Here is a 23,360-nt window from a genome sequence, read left to right as displayed (position 1 = left end):
TTTTGTCTTTTTTTTTTTAGTCTTGGAGCTGAGATTGAATTTTTATGGCTGAGTAGTAAATCTCTGGAACAGGGTTTCCTAAAGCAGAGACAACTCTGCTTTAATTATAGCATCTGCTAGGCAGCTATTATATTACAGCAGGACCCTTAACAGACTTTTCTTTTTAAGACCTTATTAAAGACTAACAGGACTTGCCATAATTACAGCTTGCTTTCTGTTGGGGTTTTACCTGTCATTGAATGACTGACTAGGTTCCTTTTGCGTGGTTTATTTTCCAGGAAGAATGTTTTTAGGTTTGTATGAAATGTTTTAAAATGGATCTCAATACATCAAACATGAAGCACCTTCGGTATTATGCAGCTATTTCAGAAATCATATATGGAAAAGTAAAACACTGGCACATTGATCTAAGAAAGCTTTAACATCTGCAAAATTAACTTGTCACTAATTTTGCATGCTTCAGTTACCAGAAAATCTACCTCTCTGAAGCACTAAACTTTTTTTTATCCCATTACATACCTATCAATGACTTGCATCTGAAATTGTTTCATCACTGAACTTGTTCTTTTGGTGCCTATACATTCATTTTTCATTTCATGCTGAAAATGTTACGCCATCTGGTTACTTGCTTAATTTTGTAAAGAGAAGACTTCATTAATTTACGATTTTAAGTCCTACACCTGTAACTTCCATTTACTGGTGTAATAGTTTTTGCCTCTCAATAGTTTAGAAACAGTTTTCTGGAGTTGAAATATTTGTATATACGTGCCTTTCTCTCTTTAGATAGTTGCAAGCCAAAATATGGGGGAGGGTTTGTTGAGTCTGAGAAAACACCCCATCCTAAACCATATGGCATCAACTACCAATTTTTCCCGTCTTGCATGTGAAGGATCCTCTCCCCTGCCCAGCTCTTTATGTGTGAATGTAAACTAGAACTTCATGGGTGCCCAAAAAAGGAAATTTCAAGCTTTGCAAATGCTTTGTTTGGATTAATAACATCTCCTGTCATGTTTCTTTTATCCTGGGGAGGCACAAACGTTACTTAATAGTGGTATAATAACCTATTTAATATGCTGTGGTAAAAATGCCTTCTGTTAGCTGAATCTTAACGAATTCTTTTTGTCATATTTCAGCAGTAACTTATTTTCTAGGCAGGAAAGAGGAATCCAGTTTTGAAACTAATAGAACATTGATTTAAACAGTGGAAAGTATATGGCATTCTAAAAATATTACTTGTTTACATATATGTGATTCTTCAAAAGCATAGACTGCACTGTTGGTCTCTTAATATTAACTTCTGCTCTGTGAGGCAGTGACAGAGTTTATTCACTGACCCAAAGCACTAGAAGACTTCCCACAGCATTTCACAAAACCTGACAAACAGAACTGCTTTTTTCTTAATGGTATGTTACATCAATATGATATCTCTACCTAGCTGAAGCTGGCTATCTGGAATCTAAGGGAAAAGGGGTTGTGTTTGTTTTGGGCTTTTGGTTTGTTGTTATTTTGCTTTATGCGTTTATTTTCAGCATTTCAGAAGAGTACCTTGGGGCTTCAGAAAGCCTGAGAGCTGATGAAAGACTTGCTGCCTGGGGAGCTTCATTAGGAACCTGTGGTGGAGGTGGTGGGCTGGCAGGGAGGGACCTGCTCTGCAGCTGAGCAAGGAGAGCCCAGGGCTTCAGGGGAGTTGGAGTGGGGAGACGACCCCTGCAGTTGGGGTGCAGGAGATGGGGAGCTGACAGCAACCCTGGGCAGCATGCTGTCATGCTGTTTCATCCCATGAGTGATTTACTCTGTCTACATCCAGTCAGAAACGCAATCAGCTAATCAACCTGGGTGGGGTTTTTTGGGGTCCTTTTGAGAGGTTCAGTGCTCACAGCGGGAATCGCCTGCTTCACATCTCAGAGCCTCTAACATAAAGAAAGATGACATTTTGGAGAGCACTGCGCCACAGAATACAAGAGGCTAAAAGGGAGTAGTGACCAGAAAGGAAGCAAATCCTCCCAGGAACAGCAATTGGGCATGGGATAGTTTAATTGCTGGGACTTTGGAGAAAAAAGGTTGGGCATCTGCTGTTGGACAGAGTTAAAGATAGTTAAGCTTCCAGATTATAAATAGGCTCTGAGTATATTTGATAATACAGAACCAGAGAAAATTTGGGGTGGGAAGGCGCTTCTGATGATCACTTAGTCCAACCCCCAGCTCATGCAGGCTCAGCTACAACAGGGTGGTCAGAATCATGCCTGGTTGGGTATTGATTATCTCCAAGGATGGAAACTTCGTAACCTCTCTGGTCAGCCTGTGCCAGTGTCTGACCACCTTCAACATATAACAAATTTTACTTATGTTCTTTATATTTCCTGTATTTCAATTTGTGCCCATTGCCTCTTGTCCTGTTGCTGGGCATCACTGAGAAGAGCTTGGCTCAATACCCGTTCATCCCCACATCAGATATTTATGCACATGGATAAGATGCCCCTGAGTCTTCTCTCCCCTCAGCTGTCTCAGCCTCTCCTCACATGACGTGATGCCCTTAGGTACCTGGTTGCTGTCCAGGCACCGAGATACTATTGAAAGTGGTCATCTTTGGTGTATTCTGGGAATTTCCCATGTTTGAGGAACATGTTTAACCCACCCCATGTTTACACAGCTGTGTCTCTGTTGCAAGATAAAGAGCTTCTTTCTTGTCAAAAATGAATGTTGATCAGGATGTTGCTGCTGCCTCACAGTACAGAAGTGTTGCATTGATATCCACAAGACTTAGGGACCACACCTTTCTTGTCAGAAGCAGATGGATAACGTCTCTCTTTTTCCCATCTCTTCTTCTGTGTTGCTATAAGAGAGAGCCTTAAGAAAAACTTGAATCCATGATGCCCTTGCTTTGCTTAGAAATTTAATTATTTTAAATTTATGGGTAATGTGACTGCCTGGTTAGATTCCTGCTTTACAGCTTGGGCTGCTCTTTCTAAGAGCACCCTGTGCTAAGGGTGCTCAGTTTGGATGAACATGGAATGTGCAGTAAACTCAGTAGGATTTCTCCTTAGCAGTATTGAGTTGAAACCAAAACACCATTATTTATGTTGTCAGTCAGAGCTGAGTTTTATATCACAGTTGTCCTGCATTTGGGAAAATTAGTATATATCTTTGTAGCATGGGAGGCACAGAGTATTTGTATTTGCTAATGAAATCATAGTGGAAGATCTTCAAACTAACTGTTTGCAAAACAGTCTGAGATCTTTAGAGGGAATGATGGTATACTTCTTAGGCTCAGGACTACTGAGCTGTCACATACCTATTGGCTTTCACTTTCTCTCTTCCTTCTTCAGTCATTCCTCACTCCAGTTACATGGTTAACTCTCCATTCATCTTCTTGTTTCATTCCTGTTTCTATTCTCTATTTTCTTCTGCATGACCTGCTGTACCTGAGCACTGCTAATCAACCCAGGGTTACTTTCCTGTCCATCAAAGTCCCTCCTTGAGAGCTGAAGTCTTCCCACTCACTTAGAGCTCCTGATGCGTTGATAAAGTAATATGCACAATATTATCACTATCATGGCTAAGCTTGCTGTACTTCACTTAATCTGTTCCATTCTCATTGGGGCAACAAAGCAATAGGCAATATGCTTTATCGAGGAAGCATAAACAATTACCTCTTTAATGGGACTCTTGAAAAAAATATGGAAATAGCATGCAAAAATACTTTACTGCATTGCACAGTTGCCATTTCAAAAAATGAGCGATGTCTGTAATAATTTAGACATGTTTTCCTGTCTTTTTGCTTGTTAAGCATTTCTCCTAAATAACTATTAGTACTTTAGCTCTGGTAATATTGATTTGCTTATGTTTGTTCTATTTTGAAATAAAATGGTTATTCATATTCTGTTATTGGTATAGCATAGTGGTTGCCTGGGATATTGAGGAATACATTTTAAAATTCAGCACAAAGATTTTCCTGTAACTGTCACTGTGATGTTTTCTCTGGTTTACACCATGTTTATTTTTTCTTTAGGAGTTGTTTGCAAAATTATGGTGCATGGAATTTTCTTTTCATGTGACCAAATACTCTGCATCTTGGCAGCACTCACAAGTGCAAGGTTGGCAGGGAAAGTTAGGCAGCCTTTGCCTAAACATTTTCAAAGAAAGCACCCAGGAACAGAGGTTTGAAATAATGTGGCCTGAGGTCAGGAATTTTTTCTTTGGAAAGTCAGTAAAGAATATGCTTATCTGCAGTGGGCAAGAAGACAGGTTTTCTTATGTGCATATGTGCCAATGAAAAAGGAAAGTGTAATGGGCAATGTTCTGTGCAGTGTAATTTCCTAAGCAATGCAAGTTAATAATAAAGGATTTGGGCCATTTTTCAAAAAAGAGATGATATTCACTGTCAAATCTTCATTTATTTTGGTGAATTAGAAAACACGATGGTAGGAGAATATGCATCATTTAGTTCCATTCGAGCTCTCGCCATGCTTAACTGAAAGACAAATGTATTCTTGACATCTGACATTTACTGTATAGTGCCGAAGTGGTGCAGGTGTTGGTGGACAGTGAAGAAATTTGCTAAAACAAGAAGGTGTTTGTTTGAGAGAGAGGGTTGGGAGAGGAACGCGGGAAGGTCCCGTATGTGGAGATAACCCCTCCTGGGTGGTTTTTCATGTTGTACCTGCGTAGGTGGGGCATTCCCCTTCTGCTCCAGTGCTGCTGGGTGGTTTGTCAGTGCATGCCAAGAGCTTGAGACAGTTGCTGGGAGAGCATCTGCCCCCCACAACACAGTTGGGGCTCAGCACCCGAGCAGAGTCATCTGTTTTATCCCAGCACACATTTACATTCCACAGGTCCAGGAAACTGTCTGCGTGACCACCCAACGCCTGGTGTTTAAAACTGATCGGACTGGCAGCACAGCACTTCACATCCAGCTGCGCTGCACACACAAACTCCCCAGCCTCTGTGCTGGAAAGTGAGCTGGGAAGGATTTTTTTAGACATTGCTTTTGGAGCAGGTACATTCCTGCATAGGCAGAATGTCCAAACCCTCTCGCTTGGCTCGACCTCTGTCAGCTAATACAGCTCCTAAATCGCCTTTGTCTAGGAAAGAAGATTTTAACAGCCGATCACGAAAAATTAGGCTAGGTGAAAAGATTTTGAGAGCTGGCAGCGAAGGAAACCTGGTTAAACAGCATCAGCAAGAGCAGGTGGAAATCACAGAAGGGCTTGTGCCACGGAGGGCTCCTTTCCTGAAAGGTAACCAGTTATTTCATGCTGCAAAAGGAATAACCAAATGCATTTGCAATAACTGTCTTTTTAATAAACCCCAAACATCAATTGTTGTAGAATAGGGGGTGTGTATGTATGTGTGTATATATGTGTGTGTATTGTTTCTAAATGACAGATTCCGGTACATAAAGCATTTGTTTTGAAAATAGAAAGACTCAAAACATTTTTGTTGTTCATTTGTAGCTGATTGCTGTGTAGAAGCTAAAAATGTTGAGCTGTCAAAGTGGTAAATCACAGTCTTTTACAGTCTATATGTGACCCTGTATCGTGAAGCTTTATTTGAAATGATAATTTGAAATTTTTAGCAAGCATGAGAAAGATTAAATAACGTGAGAAAATAGGTATCAGTGCAGGCACAGAATCTCATTCAACCTTGCAAGTAAAACTCCTGTTCATGGGTCCTTAAAAGGCAGCTGTGAGTTGATTTCTTGTATAAAAACTAAACAGATCAAATGTATTTGGAAAGGCTTACAAGCTTTCAGAATGCAAACAAATGTGGAGGATAATATAAGATTATGATCTACTTTCACTGATCTGTTGAGCAATGGGCTGCAGGAACATTACCATTGCCTCTTTTTAACTTAGTTTTTGTTACAGTAGTCCTTACAACTGCATTTAAAAGTAGCCATTTGATCTGCATGGTGAAAAATTAGGGTAAGTTGCCTATTTGGAAATGAAAGTAGTAGTATTCTAATTGAACATTTAATAGGTTTTATATTTAAACATGAATGAGAAGCAGAATCCTTTCAATCTCAGATAGAAATTGCTACCCCTCTGTCCTAAATCCATAGGAAAAAGACGTGTAAATTGTAGATCTTTGTAACTTGAAACTGTGTATTTTCATTTCACGCACATGGCATCCAAGGTCACAGTTTTTATTCCTGGTTGAATAAGGTTTAAAAGAATTCTTTTTTTCCCTGCAGTATGACTTTTATTATTTCACAAAGAAGGGAGAAGTGATGACACCTAATCTTACTCAGGGAGATGGATGATCTGTTTGTTTCTACAAAGGAAACTGGGTCTGAAGCACTTTATTAAAGGCAGAAGAGAGCAAATAGAAAAACTGGATGTGGGAGGGTTTAAACTTCTCAGCTCACTCACTGAATGTATTTAGGGACGTAATGTGGAAACTCATTTTTGATCTTATGAAATACGCAAGAAATTAAAACCTTTATCCTTACCCCCCAGAAAAAACAGATTTACAGATTTTCTGCCCTGGTAACCAAGTATTTATTGATACCATAGTAAACGATGTTTCCCAGTCAAGTTCTTAAAATTTGAAAATGTTCACAGAAAGCCTTGTAACTGGTTTTTTTTTTTCACCAAGTTAAGGGTTTTTAAGCAGTAGCTCATACTTTTTGTGTTCTTTCATTTATTTGGTGCCTTGAGAAAAAGAAGTTATGTGGGATTTACAGGATAGCAAGTGTGTCCTTTTAAGGGCTGTGATCTTTATGGATCTCTCGGGGGCCTGCTTTTACTCATTTTATTTAAATGTTTTGGGGGTATACAATGCTTTGCAACTAGAAGCAAGGGTGGCACTCACCACTTAGTGGTTTAGGTGAGATTTCTCTAAAAGAAAAACCTAGTGGCTGTCAGTAGAGCTGCAACCTGGCATGTGCTTTCAGTATTTGTAGCATTATGCTTACTGTTTTCTGGAGCATGAATTAATACCTGTTATGTACTGGCTTTCTGCACTGGGATGATCTGTGTACATTAGGCAGGATATTACTGTGAGTTGTTTTCATAAGGCATGTTGAAAACCAAATGTTAGTATTTTTGAAGGGATATATAAGGGTGATGGAAATACAGAATGTGTGGCTTTTCTCTGAAAATGAATCCAGATGGATGGCCCCCAGTGGAGTCCAAGTGCTGGCCAAAGTGATTTGGAAGATGCTTTGTGAAAAGCAGTTGAAGAATTGGATGGTGAAAGGGCAGCAGATATGGCAGAAGGCAAAAGAAGCAGTGAAGGGTATGGGAGCTGCAGGGCAGTGCCCAGGGACTGAGGTCAAGCACGAGCAGCAGTTGAAGGTGCTCATGTGATCTTGAAGAGGAAAAGAGGGAAAGCAGGAGAGGTGCCAGAGGGCAGGTACCAGCTGAATGTGATGGCTGAGACAGGGAGCATAGTGAGGGGAGGCTGAGAGCTCCCATGGAATAGGACTGGGGACGGGAGGAGCTAAAAATGGCAAAGGAGGAATGGATTTTAGGAGCAAGTGGGTTAGAAGGGCTTGGATGGGGAAGTGGGAGCCTGAGGCTCTGTCAGGTGGGAAGTGGGGTCCTGAACAACCTGATGTGGAAGGGGAGATCTGTTTGACTAACCTTCATCTGTTGTCATGCAATGTCATTGAAAACCCATAGCCCTGTGTGTCTGTGCTAAAATCCTGCTCTGTGCGCAAGAGATCAACCTATGACTGCTGGACTAGTTCCTATTAGTGAGCTTTACATGTCTTCATGAACAACATGATGGCATTTCTGGTTTCTTTCAAATTATTTTAAATTAAAACCAAAGATATTATATGCATGAATGATGTCAACAGACAGTAATCCAGCAAAGCTCAGTGCTTAACAGATAGGGAATCCAAAACTGCAGTTACAGTTTTAATGGGACTGTAAAGCATGATGACTCATTTTAATTACTATTCTGTGTTGGGTTGGGTTTTTTCCTACAGGATTCCTGCCCTGCGTTACACATGGATGACTTGTGCTTAACTGATAAGTTGGATTGTATGAGCAGGGGGGCAGCTTGTGGCAGAGAGAAAACTCGTCTTTATAGGTAAAGCCATTAAAGGCTGAAGTGGATTTCTCTCTGCCACAGGTATTTGACATTCTATGATTCTATGAACTTTTGCAGGGGAATACTAGCTGTGTGGATGTGCTTTTTTTGGTTTAGTTTTTGGATGCGCAAGTCTGAGACAATGGGTTCTGATTTGCAGTGCTGTACACACAGAAGAGTAACTGCAATCAATGTCAGCTGCGGTTTTATTGCATGAAGTACTCTATAAGATAAAGGACTCAAGAAGGTCATCTTGTATTTAACTGTTACCCTTCACCTGAATTTAATGACCATAATTTCTCTGGATGCTAGCTTCTCATTTTGCTAAAAAGGGTAGAAGGGGTGGAATAAGATTCTTAGTCTATAGGGACTGTTGTGAGAATGACATTTCACAAATCTTTACCTACTTTAATACAGTAATGAGGACTACTGAGGCACAGTCTGCAAAATTTGTTGCTTGGTCTTCAGACCAAGGCCTGACATGCATGTGGTATATAAACCCTGTGTCCACATCCAGAATAGTGAAGATGAAATGTTTGGCTCCATGTGTGTGAAATGAGCCCTCTTCATTTTGTGAAGAGAACAAGGGAATGACCTTCATCAAGGATGGGGTATGTGCAGGTAGGGAAAGACTCAGTGCATGTTCATGTGAGGTGAGATAGTCTGAGTTTTGGCATTTCCCATCTGGAAAGTGGCTATCTTTGCAAAGTCAATATCATTTCTGGATTTGCCGGTTTGAAAAAAAATGGAGATAGGTAAACCTTTCATTTTTCATTCTCTCTTTCAAGACTGAATCACTTAAAATATGATTTTTTTACCTCTGGGATGTGTTACTGATAGAAAAACTTTATGAATTTCTGTCACCCATACATTCCTCCAAGAAAAGCAGAGAATATACTAATGACTGTCTTTTCAATTTCCTTTCTCTGTCCCATTTTATTGAGTTTTGATATTTGGTTTATTTGGCTTCACATCGTTTGACTTTGTTTTATTTTTCACTCCGTTTTTTTTCCATTAGATTTTACTCCCTGGTTTCTCCTCTGCACTTTACTTTGCAGACTATGGTAATTGGAATGCAAGGCCAATACCTTTGTACTAAAATTCTTGGTCTCATGTTCAGTTAGATCCAAAACTAGACGAAACCTGTTTCTCCCATCCCTCGTTATTAGATAGGGGCCAAAGGACTTTAGGGATATAGTGGGATTCATATCTATGGCCTCTTCATGCAAAACAAGCAATAAAAGTACCATAGTAAGTGGAATTAACTATATTTCCCCCATTCTATTTTTATGACAAACTCCAGCTTAACAATTACTATAATCCATCGGTGTATTACTAATTATCTCCAAGCTTGTTATGGTTTTTAAATAAAGAGCTATTGAATCATGGGCAAAGTTTGGAAACAATTCTTTTTGGCATTCAAATAACAGCTATGGAATGTTTAAGGCCAAGAACTTCATCTGTCAGGAACTTAAATTTCACAGCATTTCCTGACAGAGATATACCTACAAATACAGAACACATGTAAGATTACAGGTTAGTCTTCCAAGGAAGTCCATTATTAAAAGAATAGCAAAGCAAAGAATATTTGTATTTAGCCTCCAGTATTTTTGTTTCCTCTGAAACTATTTAATATTCATCAAGACAGAAAACAAGGATCTTATAAGTACTTGTATATGCTAGTGTTCATTATCTCACAAATTTAATGCTAGTTGTCTTCTTTACCGCCAGCATATATTTTTATTGGTTTTGCTTTTAAAATGCAGAGGTTTTACTGTGACCTCAAAATAAAAAAAATAGAAAAAAAAAAGAAATTGTAAATTTTTGCTGTCTTGTGGAATAGTCTGAAAAACTATAATGAAACTAGGGTTGGTAACAAATATGTTCATTCTAATATGGTTAACTCTTCAAAATTTTAAGCTTGAGACATAACTTTGCAAATCGATAAGGAATGTATGATTTCATTTTAGTATCTTAGTATTAGAAATGAAGAAATAACATGGACCATTAGACATCAAAATACAAAAGAGATCTATATAAAAACTTTTCAAGATGGAAAAGAACATTATTAAAATAACTTGGAATTTATACTTGCAGTGTGGAAACAGGGATGAGACAACAGACATTCTTTCATTGCCTGTGTGCGTTTATTCCTGTAGTGGTTGATTTATGAGTTCACCTGGAGGATGAATATGGCAACCGAACATGCTTCCTTCCAATTAAGATTATGCAGTATATAAACTGGAGTTATGGTTATTGAAAATTGAATGTCTGGACATTTGTTTAGGTAAGGAATGATAGGCCAACTTCTGTTCTTATTTACTGTGATATCATGACTCAGACCCAAGCATGAAGTATACATTAGCTTTTTTTAAGCATCATTTCCTGCAAAAATTGGTCATGTCAAAACACCCTGGCAGGCTTTCTTTCATCAGTAACCTTTTTACCCATTATCTGAATTTGTACAATTATGATGGAGAGGTAAACGTCTCAAAAATACTGCATTTCTTTGATATACGATATGCACTGTATGCTGTGTAGGATATTCTGTTCTGTACCTGTCAAATGATGCATGCCTATATTTTTTTATAATTTTGTGGAAAATTGCTGTCTGGATGGAGAAGGAAGACCTGATTAACATCATATTCAGTGAAAACCTACAGTGTGTGCTCAACTCTTCTTAAACATCAGAGGGTTCACATGTGGGTGAGACCTCATGAAAGCCATACCCCAGGGACAAGCTCAGGTTGTGGTTCACAGCTCAGACAATTCACCAGAGAGGCAAATTCAAAGTGTGGAAGAGATTGCGTGAATTCTGATGGGAACTTTCAAGCTGAATGCATGCTGCACCCAAAGTATAATTCAGTTTACAAAGTCAGTAGTCAATCACAGGAAAAAGAAAGATGTATTGGAAACCAAGTTACAGTAGTTGCACTGCTTGCAGAACTGATTTTCAATTGCAAAAGTATACCTACTTTGAAGTCTCTTCCTTTGGGACCTGGCAGGATTGGAAAGAAAGCACTATACATTGCCTTGGGAAGCTCAGGCTCTGCCATTTCTTATACTATAAGGTCTAATAATAGGGGATGGGAAAAAAAATCCACCAGTTCTCCCTCCCCCGCTCAATAAAAACTTAAATCATCTAGATGAGGGGATTTTAGATAGGCCACTATTTTGGGGGAAATAGGTATAATTTTTTTGAAGACTGATTTTTTCTTTATGTCTCCCTGAAATCAGTCAGAGGTTTTGAAGTTTAGAATAAATTAAGAAAATGAACAGCTGACACTTAAATATTCCTGATTAATATATTGTTGTTCTACAATGTAACTTACCAATATCACTTTGCCATATGTAGAATGTAAGGATATATCTCATATAGAGTATATAACTTTTTATGTATATCCAAAATCATAGTGGTTTGACAGTACAGTGCAATACCTACGTGCCTCGTCTGAATTGGAACCATAGTATTTTGGTATTAGAGGTTTCAGTAGATGCCAGTCAAACAGTGCCACATAAATCTGGATTAATTTTGCAAAATTTGGATGAGAAGGCTCAGAAGTATTAGTCCTACTGTAACAACCCCATCAAGTCCAGTTGTTTCTGCAAAACAATTCTTTCCTGTCCAGAACTTATCCTGTAAATATAACATGTATAACTTTTGAGTGTCCTGTTATCAAAAGAAGAGCTAGTGTTTGTAGTTGAATTTTTCAGATTTATGTCTTTATTTAATGTTGTGGATATTCTAGTAGAGCAAAATGGTACTTTGTAAATTCAATTTTGCTAAGTTTATTTGTATAATAACAATACAGGAATTGTTCTACAGTTGAGACATTATCGTATGGAATTGGAAAGAACATCATGGAAATTTGATAAAAAGAAATAGCAATGGCAATGTATTTAATATCCCTTGTATCTGATATGCTTGTGTATTTTTTCTTTTTTGGTAGGTGGACTGTAGTATTGTAGTCTGAAAGTCAGCTCCTATCTTCTCTTGTCACTCTTGCTGGTTAAGTGAGGAGACCAATAGAACTTTATTTAATCCAAATTTCCAGCATTATTTGAAGCCCTATTGCATGATTTTGAAAAGAGTCTTTGGTTTAGGGTGCTTGTGGTGTGGTCGGATTACCCAAGCAGCTCCACAGCAGTAGATGGCTGTTAGAAACTGGTATTAGGAAGGGTCAGAGCTTTTCAGCTCAGCTTCTCTGAGAGATGTGAATTGTCTTTCAGTCAAAGCATTGTTTGAAACAGTTTTCTTTGTATGATCTTTCCCAAAATTTGGGTTCTGAGGAATCTTAGTGGAATCTCTTGGTGAAAACAGGCCTCAATATTCATACACAAACAGTGATGCTGATGGAAGTGTTAATACACTGAGATCCTGAAGAGTCCACTCCTGCTACCCTCTGGAGTCTCTCATGTTAGCTCATGTCTCCTCTGAAATGGGATTTTCAGATGGTATTCCAGTACTGAGTGCAACATTTCTTACAGACAAATATTTGTAAATCCTAGTGAAAGTGCATTGTTTTGCACAATGGCATGGTAATGTTTTAAGCTTCTGATTAACTCCTAGAGCCATTTTTGCTGGTAATAATCTTTTAAGTCTTCTAGGCATTTAGAAGGCTTCTCCCTGCCCTTGAAAGATGATCATCCTAGCTGATCTTAATTCCTAAATCTCTTCATGTATTTTAAGGGCAAACACAACATTGGCCTTTTTCAAATCTTCTCGTATTTCACCCATTATGAGTGAATTCAGATAAATATTAAGAACACAGATATTTTCATCAGTTAGTTCTTGGAGTGCCCTAAGAAAAGATTCATGAGATCCAGCACCTTGTCTCATTTCATTCCTTCTCTATTTAGATTTTGTTGCTGTTATTAATTACAAAAGATGCATGGTCACAGCTCATCCTCTTAGTGAAGTCTGTCTGATATGAGAAATGCATTCAAAATTCTGCTTCACCCATGCCATTTGTTAAAACCTGTCTTTTCCCATTGAGTAGTGGATCCATCTTTTCTTTGCTTTTCCCCTGACTACTAACGCATTTATGCAATAAGGAAGTCACCCAGGACTAGTGCTGATTTTAAGCAAAGGGAGAAGAGTTAGGGAGCAGTAATGATTTCACATTATTTTCTCTCTCTGAAAAAAAATGGAGCAGTTATTAATGCTGCTTAAAAAAAAGGAAAAAAAAAGAAAAAAGGCAAAGCTGCAAATACATGAAAAATCAAAACATCTAGAATGCACAGGGTATTAATACAGAGATACCTAAGAACAGGCAAAGTTGTCCTATTAGTGGGGAATGTGTGTTTTATGATAGCCACCTCCTGCTGACATAGGCTGTGCTTGTGCCCTGGTTTAGATAGCATTCATCTTGAGCATGATACTTTGAGTTTGTGAGCAGGATAATGTCTTTGCTGCAGTTAGGATATATGAGGAGCTTCCTGGGCAGTAAAAACCTTGGAGAAAGACACCCTCAGCCTTCTGACTTCCAAAATTCAGATTAATCTGAAGTATCGAGATGTGCGATAGATTCAGTTCAGCTGTTGTTCCAACCTTTTGTTGGAAGACACAGGGAAGTAGGTTTAGCCAGAGAAAAGGTAGATGCAGCCCTTGCTGTGTGAGGTGTAGGCACTGCCTGGCTAACATGCAAGCTTCAGAGCGAGCTATCCTACCTGACTGCATCTTGGCCATAACCTTACAGAGCCTGAGCTGGCAGTTAGGACATGAAACATGCATTACCTCCTTTTGACACTGCAGATTTCTCTTTTGGAGGTTATGTTCTGCCTGGCTCGAGATGCTCCCTCTGTCCCATTACATATGGTGGCCTGTGTCCAGTGACTAGGACCTGTCTCTCTTTCAAATCTCAATTTCATTAGGTCAGAGGATAAATACCAAGCATTGCAGTGGTGTGGGTGATCAAACAGCACCTAAAGGGGTTAAAATTAATCCAGCAGTTTGAGACCAAAGTCTAGCTCTCCTAAAGATGTTTCAACACAACAAGCCCTGTGCTGCTCTATCAGTTATTATTTAGCAACACAAATTTCTCAATGAAGCCATGAGGGCATGATATATAGAATCATAGAATCATAAAATAGTTAGGGTTGGAAAGGACCTTAAGATCAGGCAGTGTTAAAATAATTCATTTGGTTCATGCACTAGCCATATAAACTCCCATGTTACACTTAGGTGTTTTCCAGCCTGCACCTCTAACTCTGCCATTTGCTTTTTGTACTGATCATATGCACACCATCTGTAATTAACTGAGGCTCATCTACCATCTTCCTGTATTTCCCATTGTTATAGCGCACACACTTATGTGATCGAGTTTATCTCTGTGCTGCTGATTTACCTCTTATAATACCATTTGGTCACAGTTCAAGTAATTATGCTTCCTTTTCTTCAAGCCTGAATAGCTGAGGTACCACTTTGAATGCCAGAGTGAACTCATTGGCACTCACTGGACTCTTCCTTGCAGAGCTCTGTAGCTCACACCTTGAGTTCTACAGTGTTTTGCATTGTCTATGGTTGGACAAGAGGTTTGATATGGGGAAGACTGCAGCTTTTGAGCAAATCAGACTACTGACATGAAAAGATGTATCTGCAAAACCTCAGAAGCCCTTCAGGATCAAGAAAATGGTTTAGATTGTGCTGCCTTGTATGATGGTTAAAATAGATCATTATGGCACCAAAAACATTATTTATTTCCCTGTGTAACACTTATGCATGATGCAGAGTGTACCTCTACACAAGGCATCCACCTACAGTGGTAAACACATGCAGTTTCCATGAAAGTTTTGGGGAGGCACAGTGGTAATAGTAAGAGCAATGTAAATACCAAATTGGAGTTAGGTGATCAGGAGACGGTTTTAATTAGAAAACCAGTATAACTAGAACTTACTTGCAGATGACTAAGCATAAAATACATAGCCGTAAAATACGTAGCTGACAAAGCAAGTGGATGCTCCATGCAGTGTTTAATAAAGCAGAGAGGAAACCATTTTCCTGAGCACTTGTGATGTGTAAACAGAATTGATTTTGTATATCCACTGAATGCAGATTATCCCAAGCTAAGAGGCTTATTATTTAATGTGCAAGCTACATGAATTATAAGACACAGCTCAACTTGGTTCTTGAGTTGAGTATAATACCCACAAAGTCAAAGGTTCACAGGGTAAAGTGAGTTTGCACTCTTCCTTTTTATGCTGCCCTGGAAAGCTTCTGCTATGGTGATTCCCCCTTATGACACAATTGAAGTAATAGGTAAATAGAGGGCACTGAAATAGCTCTGGAACAGAATCTTAGATGTTGAAAATATTCTTTCTTTTATAATCTCGAGCTTTCGATCTAAAAGATAAATACAGAAAGGTCACTATTCTTGGAAGTTTGCAGAATGGTTGCATACTTTATCAAGAAATCCTATTAACAGGTTTTCATAATGTAAAGGTAAAGTTAAAACAGTGACTTTTTTTCACCTGAAATATAAAATAATGTTTTCTCATTGCCTGAGGAAATGTATTTAAATGAACCTTATTCTCTTTGGAGTATGTTGTTTGGTTGTTTGGTTTTCTTAATACCATCAATCTGATCTTGTATCACTGCATATAAATAGAAGTGCAGACAATACTGATGTAAGTAAGTAAGTAAGCTAGTTTTGTATTTTTAGAGGAGTTCAGAGGCTTATCAGTCATACAGGTATTTCTTCATGAAAGATATCTCTGTTCAAATGCTGCTATGTCCTAATGGAATTAAAAGCATAGCAAATAGAAGTTTAACTTACCTAAATATCTTTGGCTTGTTTTCCACGCTCTTACAAGTAAACTAGTCTTTGCTAGAAAATTCTGACACAGTTCTGGAGAGTGATTGTAAATAACCCACTGCCATGCCTCTCTCAAAACTGGCAAAATTAGGGAATAATCATACTTGACATCAGGACAGCTGCTGCTAGTTAGCTGTATAGTTCATAGAGGACAAAACAATTCCTTCCTGTTTGACTGGCAAGTTATCTTAACACAGTGTAAATTAAAGATTTTAGTGGTATTCCTAGATGCACAAAATCCCCTTGGGTGCTTTACTGACACAACCTCCTTGAACATAATGCTGATCTTGCTGCTTGTTCTGAGGGTGTTATGGGCTGCTCTCTCATCCAGTACGTTAGGGAGCTACTCCCTGGAATCATCTAGGAGCTTAATTCAGTAATATCCTCCTGTTTCAAGGATTGGGGAACAGTAGCAATAGCCTTGATCTCTCCTTTTACTCGTGCTAAATCTATACCATGCGTCCACAGATAAAAATGGTTGGTCTGTAGTCATCTTCTTTATTTAGTAATTCCTGTTCAGCCTTGCATGAAAACTGTAATTTTTCAAGAAGTCAGAATAGACTGCATTTTTTTAGTCAAATAATCACTGCAAATGCAGAAAATCATACTTTGTGAAAAGAGGGAAGTTTCTACCAGTGCAAATCCCAAACCTTCAGAGAGGAAAATGTGGGAAGTTCCAGGCTACTTCCCTGATGCATGGTAAATAACAGCTGGCCCACGAGGATCCACATAGGTGAACTGCACTACTAGTATAATAATGATTTCTGTATTTTGCTCTCAGTAGCAACACAGGAGTTAGATTTCACATGGTATGTTACAACTAGAAGCACCAATTTGGGTTTCTTTAGTCTCTTTTCTGTCCATAAACACAAGTTGTACTGCAGATGACAGGGTGAAGATTTTTTCAAGCCCTCTGTGAAAATATTGGTAGTACATAGCAGGCACAGCCTTAATTTTTGCTATTGATCACTGTGTGTTTAAATATGCAGTCTTAACACCAGTTGGTCTTTTATCTTCCTTGAGAAGTTGTGTAATGCTTGTCAATATGTTCACTTAAGCTATATCCACAAGAGTTGGAGTTCTTCTGTGCTGCTCCATGGCATGTAGCAGCTCATATCTTTATGTCCTATATAATCTATATATTTATTACATATAATAATTCTGATAAAATGTCATCTTTCAAGCAGAAGCCTTGTCATGCTGCATATTTGAAAGCGAAACCCAACATTTACTGATCGTTTTAAAATGGTGCTGATAGCATGTGTGGCCGATGAGCTTCTGTGTTCAGTAGTTTCTCAGACAGTGTTCTGGAGAGATATGAGAGGAAGTTTGCCCAAGTGTTCTTATCTGTTCAGGAGGCACATCATATCTCAGAGCAGTAAGGAAATGCAACCAGCTGATGGGACTAGATATTCTTGCATCATTAAAGAAGTTAATATATGAGATGAAAGATCCTGTAGATTGTGACAGGACTATTTAAAGAGAGTTTCTTAACCATCTAAAAAGGTTTTGAGTAAGTTCATTTCTCATTTTCATCTGTATGCTTGCTTAAAGGACATTAAAAGTAAGTACAGATCCACTTACAGTTTAAAGCACCTTCCATGCATACATTTGCTGTAGATGCCATGAAGGTATGTGATGATGGTAGAAGGGGCTGACCTGCAGACAGTGTCAATGTGGAATTGCTGTCTGCTCATTGCGAGGTCTGAGAATCCCTGGTCAAAAGCACACATTGAAAAATGTGTGATTCAGTAAGTGAAAATACAGGCACAGCCTGGTGTGGACAGAGCTGTGAGGACCCCCTCACCTTAGCCATGTACCAGGGTGCCTTTAGGGGAAACAGGACTTCAGCAGTAGCAAGATTTTGGAGGTAAGTGAAAAGCACCGTAAAGGAAGGGGATGAGCTGTGTTTTAGGAAAGTCTTCAGCAGCTGAACTCTGAGTCAGAATCAGTGGCAAAATCTGTACCTTCTTTTTACCATTTTGATATATGGTTTAAAGTACTTAAAGCCTATGTAAAGAATTCTGAAACTTTTAAACGAAAGCTGATGTACAGGCAGAGAACATTACTAATACTTTCCATGGAAAAAATTAATAAATATCTGATAACACTTGTGTTGAATGTGGTAAAAATACTGTATAAGATCTCTTAAATTTCCACAAAATTATTCCTAGAGAAATTGAGACAAATACTTTTTTAGTCTTCAGTGATTTTCTAAAGAAAACATTCAGTAACATCAAAACTGGTTCTAAATCCTTCAGCTTTAATTTTCTGAATTATGAGAAAAATTGAATGTTCGCTTTTCCAAGGAGCCCTGGGCTTTTCTCTTTTACTTTCTCAGCTCACTGCAACTGGACTTAAAATAGACTTGATGTAAACAAAGAAAGCACCCCAAACATTTATTATATTAGGAGATCTTAGTACAAGCAAGTGTTGTACGGGTGTGTTTAGGCCCCTTGGGATCCTGGTAGCTAGGGAAAGGTAACCAAGATATTTATACATTTTTCAAAAGGGGAGTGCTATGAAAGTTTCAGAGCTCTTCTCAGTTTCAAAAAGAGAAAAAAGCCTCAACCAACCAACCAATTAAAAATTGGTTTTGGATAATGAAATATGAATTGCATTGGTACTAAACATTGTCATGAACATTGTTAATTGTCAGACAATTTTACTAACACAAGGCGATGTGTATTCAGCAGTTCTGTAAGTGCTCATAGTTAAATTCACAGATAAGTGGATTTCATTTTTTTAATGTAACTTGATGTGTGAATTACCTTGCAGCAGGTAATTCAAATGTTTACTCAACTATCCACTAGCCAGGATAATTTTTTGACTTAGTACACAGGCAACACAGAATCCTTAGGCTTTGCTTGACAGCAAACAAGAATTATGATTTCTCCTAGCCTTTAAAAAAATGGCTCTACAGCACAGAAGTAATGGAATTCCTTATTCACCTGTTTTTTGTTCTCAGCTTCGATCATCCATGAATTGGGGTACCCTTCATTTGTCATTAGCTGGCAGCTTGAGCACCAGTTATCGTGTGTAATTAGCACTGTTTCAGCCCCCTTGTGATGCTGGGAGCCGGGGAGATGTTTTCTCACCCAGGTACTTTCTGATGCCTGCATTCACCCATTTCAGAAGATGAAGGATGCAAGGGCTCATTTCTGCATTGTGTCCTATGGGAAGCAGTGAGTTATGTTTGCAGCCTGTCCATCTTGCCACAGTCTCATCTGGGCAATTGATGAGCTGCAAGACTGAGCTATGATGAGAGCACTAATGCTGTGTTGGATGTGGCTGTCTAGCAGGTCTGTACATAATGATAGTAAATAACATTGACCAGCAATGAATCGGCATGCTTGAAGTGTCACAATAATAGAACACAGTCTGGCTTAGGGTGTATTTACTGTCTCTAACGTTAGTTTTTAAAACTGCAGCTTGGTTAATCTAAAAGTATGGCTGTCTATTATGGAAGATTTCCTATTAATATAGCAAAGTGAGTGTTACCTTTTAAAGGTTCTGTTTTTATTTTCACCCTCTTTCCAATACGTTTGAATCTAAAGAAAACCCTTTTGACTGTTTCTGCAGTTTATAAAGAAATGTGTGCACTTATTAAAGCCAGACATGCCATTTGTTAAAGGAATTGCATCCTGTGAGGCATCCTGGAGAATGTTCCTTTCATCTTTTAAAAACTGCTCCAGCTAAATAACATGGGTATTCAGTCTCCCTGAGTTCACTTAACAAATGTTATAATGCTGACTTTAAAATAAATAGATACTTGGAAGGAGTGTGTTCCTCCCTACTATGCTGTGTTCTAGTATTTATAGTATGGTGAAAGATGCCTTATTAATGTTTTACTTGGGCAATTCCGAATAATGCATCTAAAGACAATCTTTTGGTTTCTTGAAAGTCTTCTCATTGTAAATATCTACTCCCTGAAAAGTCATTTCAGAGGGTATTTCCCTGTGTCCTCCCCCCAGTCTGATAATAGCAAAGTAGCAAACCAAAATTTGTAACTCATTAAATGAAACTAAACTTTTGTTTAATGCCTGTGGAAAGTCAATGTAGATATAGGACTTTATGATGAGCATCTTGAGAATAGAGTTTTGCCTTGGAAGGTGATGGGCAATTTAATTATAAACTAAAATACAATTTCGCTTCAATGAGAAAGCCATGTAGGCCTCATAAATACATTGGTTGTTTGTTATATATCTTGTGGGCTCTCTGTTGCACTTTCATCCAAAGATAAAATGCTTTTCTCAGGGCCATCAAGGGGAGCAATAGTTTTATTTCAGAGCTTCTCCTTGTACTGGAGCAGAGCATTAGAGAGAGATATGCTCTGAAGACTGCTTCTTCTTGGATGGGTTAGGTTTATCCTGTCTTCTTCAAAGCTCAAATAAAGATCAGAAGTGGGAACTACGGGGATTTGCTGAAATAATATTTGTGGTTGGTCTTAGTATGTATATGGAGCACGTTGCCGTGAAGCTGGGATATGAGGTGTCAGGGTGTCTGGAAGAGGAGCTGATGAGCTGCACTGTTTTCATTAAAGCGGATGTTCTGAACCTATATAGGCACCTGTGGTATTTGTGTAGGCACTCACAGCACATCAGTGTTTCTTATAACCATATGACTCTTTAAATCTCCCAAGAATCAAACCAATATTAAACTTTGGTTGCTTGTGTTTAGAAGAATACAGAAAAAAATGTTTAAAGGAATAGGAAATCCTTTTTAAAAGGTCAGTTGAATGGCAGCCCTCATTGTGCATCCCAATTGAGCAATTTGGAGTATATCCAAACTTAATTCCTCATATATGCAATTGGAGTTGTTTTTCTTCTGACTTGCAGGGCTCTAAAGATCTGCCCAAATCCTGGTGTTCAATGTGGAAGGAATCATCTTCAGTAAAGGTATAAATGCCTGGGAATTGAATCAGGGTGGGGTTAAGTTCAGCTTAAACTCACGTTAGCAAAATGTATGAAACAGTGAACTATTAAGACATATTTCACAGGAAAATTCAGTGGCCCTAGCAGTGAGAGCTGCCGACATAAAACATGCAAAAGCTATTCAAAACAGACACCAGAATTATTAAACTGAGAATTATAATGTTTTTAAATGTGTACATATTGGGTTCTTCATTATTTGTTCTCTGATTTTGAGGTTTTGGTATTTCTACTTGAGAATACCATACATGTACTTCATACATGATATCCAGAAGCTTACTTTAAAGACAGTGAAAAAAAAGGTTAAATAGTAATATTGAAAGGAAGCTGGTATCTAGTAAAATTGCACAGCTTATATGTTTAAGCTTGAAGAAAAGTGCCAGACACTTTAAAGCTCAGGAAGAATCATGGGAAGTTCTTAATACAATATCAAAGCAAAACTGGAAAACACATGGTTACATTCACTATGATGGTGTACTTGACTGTGCAATTAGCAAGAAGAAATTTCCCACTAAAAAATTCCAGTGCTTTTTTTTTTTTACTGTTATGTTTGATTTCATTGGTATAATGTAGATTTTGTCAGCATATTTAAATATATAACATATTTGAATATAATTGAGTTCATGCTGAAACCATTGCTCTTAGGATGTACAAGCCCAGATGGATGCAAGAATTTGTATTTTTAGTTCAGTTTATCAGAATGGCTTGGAAATGTGAAAGGAGTTCTACTTTGGACAGTAAATAGAAGAAAATGTGACTGCCTCAGAGAAGCTGAAATGATACCTGGAATCAGGCCATATACATTTTCTTTTTTAGCCCCAGTTTGAAGAACCTGGAATGTGAGGCATTAAAAAATGCACATTGGCACATGTTGGGTTTAGACTGTGATCATTATGGATTACTTGCAGAGTACAGATGGGAACATTAAAGGGGATCCAGATAGCAAAAATAAAATCTGCTTACAAGGGTGTAAAATACCTGAATCTGAAAAGAAACCAGAAAGGAGTGGGAAAAGTTCTTACAAACACTATTTTGAGTGAGGAGCGATATTGTGAGGCTCATGTTGGAGTAGATCAAGAGTGACAGTAAAAAGATGGGGAATGGTACAGGTGAAAGCTGAGATAATCTCTAGTAGATCTGTTGTCCTCTAGAGAAGGAGTACAAAGACATGAGAAGCCTGTGAAATGAGCTGTGCAATAACGAAAGTTTTGTGCTGTTTCAGTATTATATGTTAGTAACAAAATAGTTATAGTCAGTGGGTGCACAATATGCAGCTTCCTCGTTTTATGGGATTGATGAGAGTAGTTTTAAACTGATGAAATGGGATATAGGAGAAAGTGAGAGACCCAAGTGATGCCTATGCAAGCCTTGAGGACACAGAGAAATTAAAATTGGATAAATGAGACTACAGATGTGGATAAAGGAACAATGTTATTAGGAGATAGCCAGCAAGAAAAAAAAACAACAAGTCCCACTGCTGGTAAAAATTGTGATGTAAAGATACAGTTAGTGAAAGGATTCCACCTCAACTGGCTGAGAGTTTGGGTGAGGTTATTGTGAATTGTGGAAGTGTTGGTGCATTAATTTAAGGATCCAGGAAGGTACGTGGAAACCTGATGGCTACCTGTGCCAAATGGAAAAAAGGTGTTATCCAAAACATGGAAATACGTCCAGAAGGCTTGTACTGGCAAGTGGATTCGGTTGGGTGTCTGTGCATGTTAAAGGCATAAAGCTTTGAGAAAGGGAAGATGGGATAAAATTGATCCTTCTGGAATAATAATTAAAAAAAAATCTGGAAGCAAAACTAAGATAAAAGCTCTACTGAAGTAGTGTTACAGGGAGCCAAAGTTGGATGGGAATAAGGATATCCTTAGTAAGGTAGAGAATGACTGAGAAACAGCCACAGGTTTGTAAGGCTTCCAAAGGACAAATATTTGAGAAGTTGCAGATAATAGTTAAATGATCTGGAATAAAAAGTGCAAGGACTACTATATAAAGCAGGCATGAATGTCACCTTTAGTCAAAGGTTTAAAAAACTGTGGGAATTAATATAAATATATGATTAATCTACACTGTAAAAATGTTCCCCATATTACACTGGCTACATGATCACCCTAAAAAGAATAAGAAGGATAAGCAAGGAGTATGCTAGGAAAAGAAAGGAGATTGGCCAGTACAGAGAACTGTATCTTAAAAATCAGAAAAAATGGGAATGAATTGTAAATTTCCAAGAATTCACCTGAGATGCAAATTTGGTTTGTTTTAATAAATAAAAATTATAAAATATAAAAATGAAAGTACAGTCAGTGTAAAAAGATGAAAGTTTTGACCTTAGCAGTGATGTAGATGGATAGTTTTTAGATTCAATAGGTATCATTCCTCATATTTTAATAATGCTATTGAACCTGGGACATATGCAGGGCAGCTAATAGGAATGATTATGCAGAAATGGAAATTCTCACCTCCAGGGGGAAGCAAAACTTAAATTATGTAATTGTTTAAATCAGAAGAGACCATATTATCCACATCCAAGAACTTGCATAATATAATTGCAATTCCACAGCAAGTACTTTTA

General features: G+C 38.1%; 1 protein-coding gene across 6 annotated transcripts in view; it reads left to right on the top strand.

Moving 5' to 3' along the window:
- Positions 1-23,360, top strand: part of KIAA1217 (KIAA1217 ortholog) — a 379,558-nt gene that overhangs the window by 135,279 nt on the left and 220,919 nt on the right. The window contains exon 1 of one of the 6 annotated variants that reach the window (XM_034064970.1): positions 4,938-5,237. The exons of 2 other annotated variants lie outside the window; for them this stretch is intronic. In XM_034064970.1, the coding sequence (XP_033920861.1) occupies positions 5,018-5,237 (220 nt within the window). In that variant the 5' untranslated portion in view covers positions 4,938-5,017. Of the gene's footprint in view, positions 1-4,937; positions 5,238-23,360 lie in introns of those variants that run through there. 3 more of the 6 variants (XM_034065006.1, XM_031052367.2, XM_034064675.1) reach the window with 3 other exon arrangements.

This window comes from Melopsittacus undulatus, chromosome 1 (genome assembly GCF_012275295.1).
Source record: "Melopsittacus undulatus isolate bMelUnd1 chromosome 1, bMelUnd1.mat.Z, whole genome shotgun sequence".
NCBI lineage: Eukaryota > Metazoa > Chordata > Aves > Psittaciformes > Psittaculidae > Melopsittacus > Melopsittacus undulatus.
This window is presented reverse-complemented; position numbering and strand designations above follow the sequence as displayed.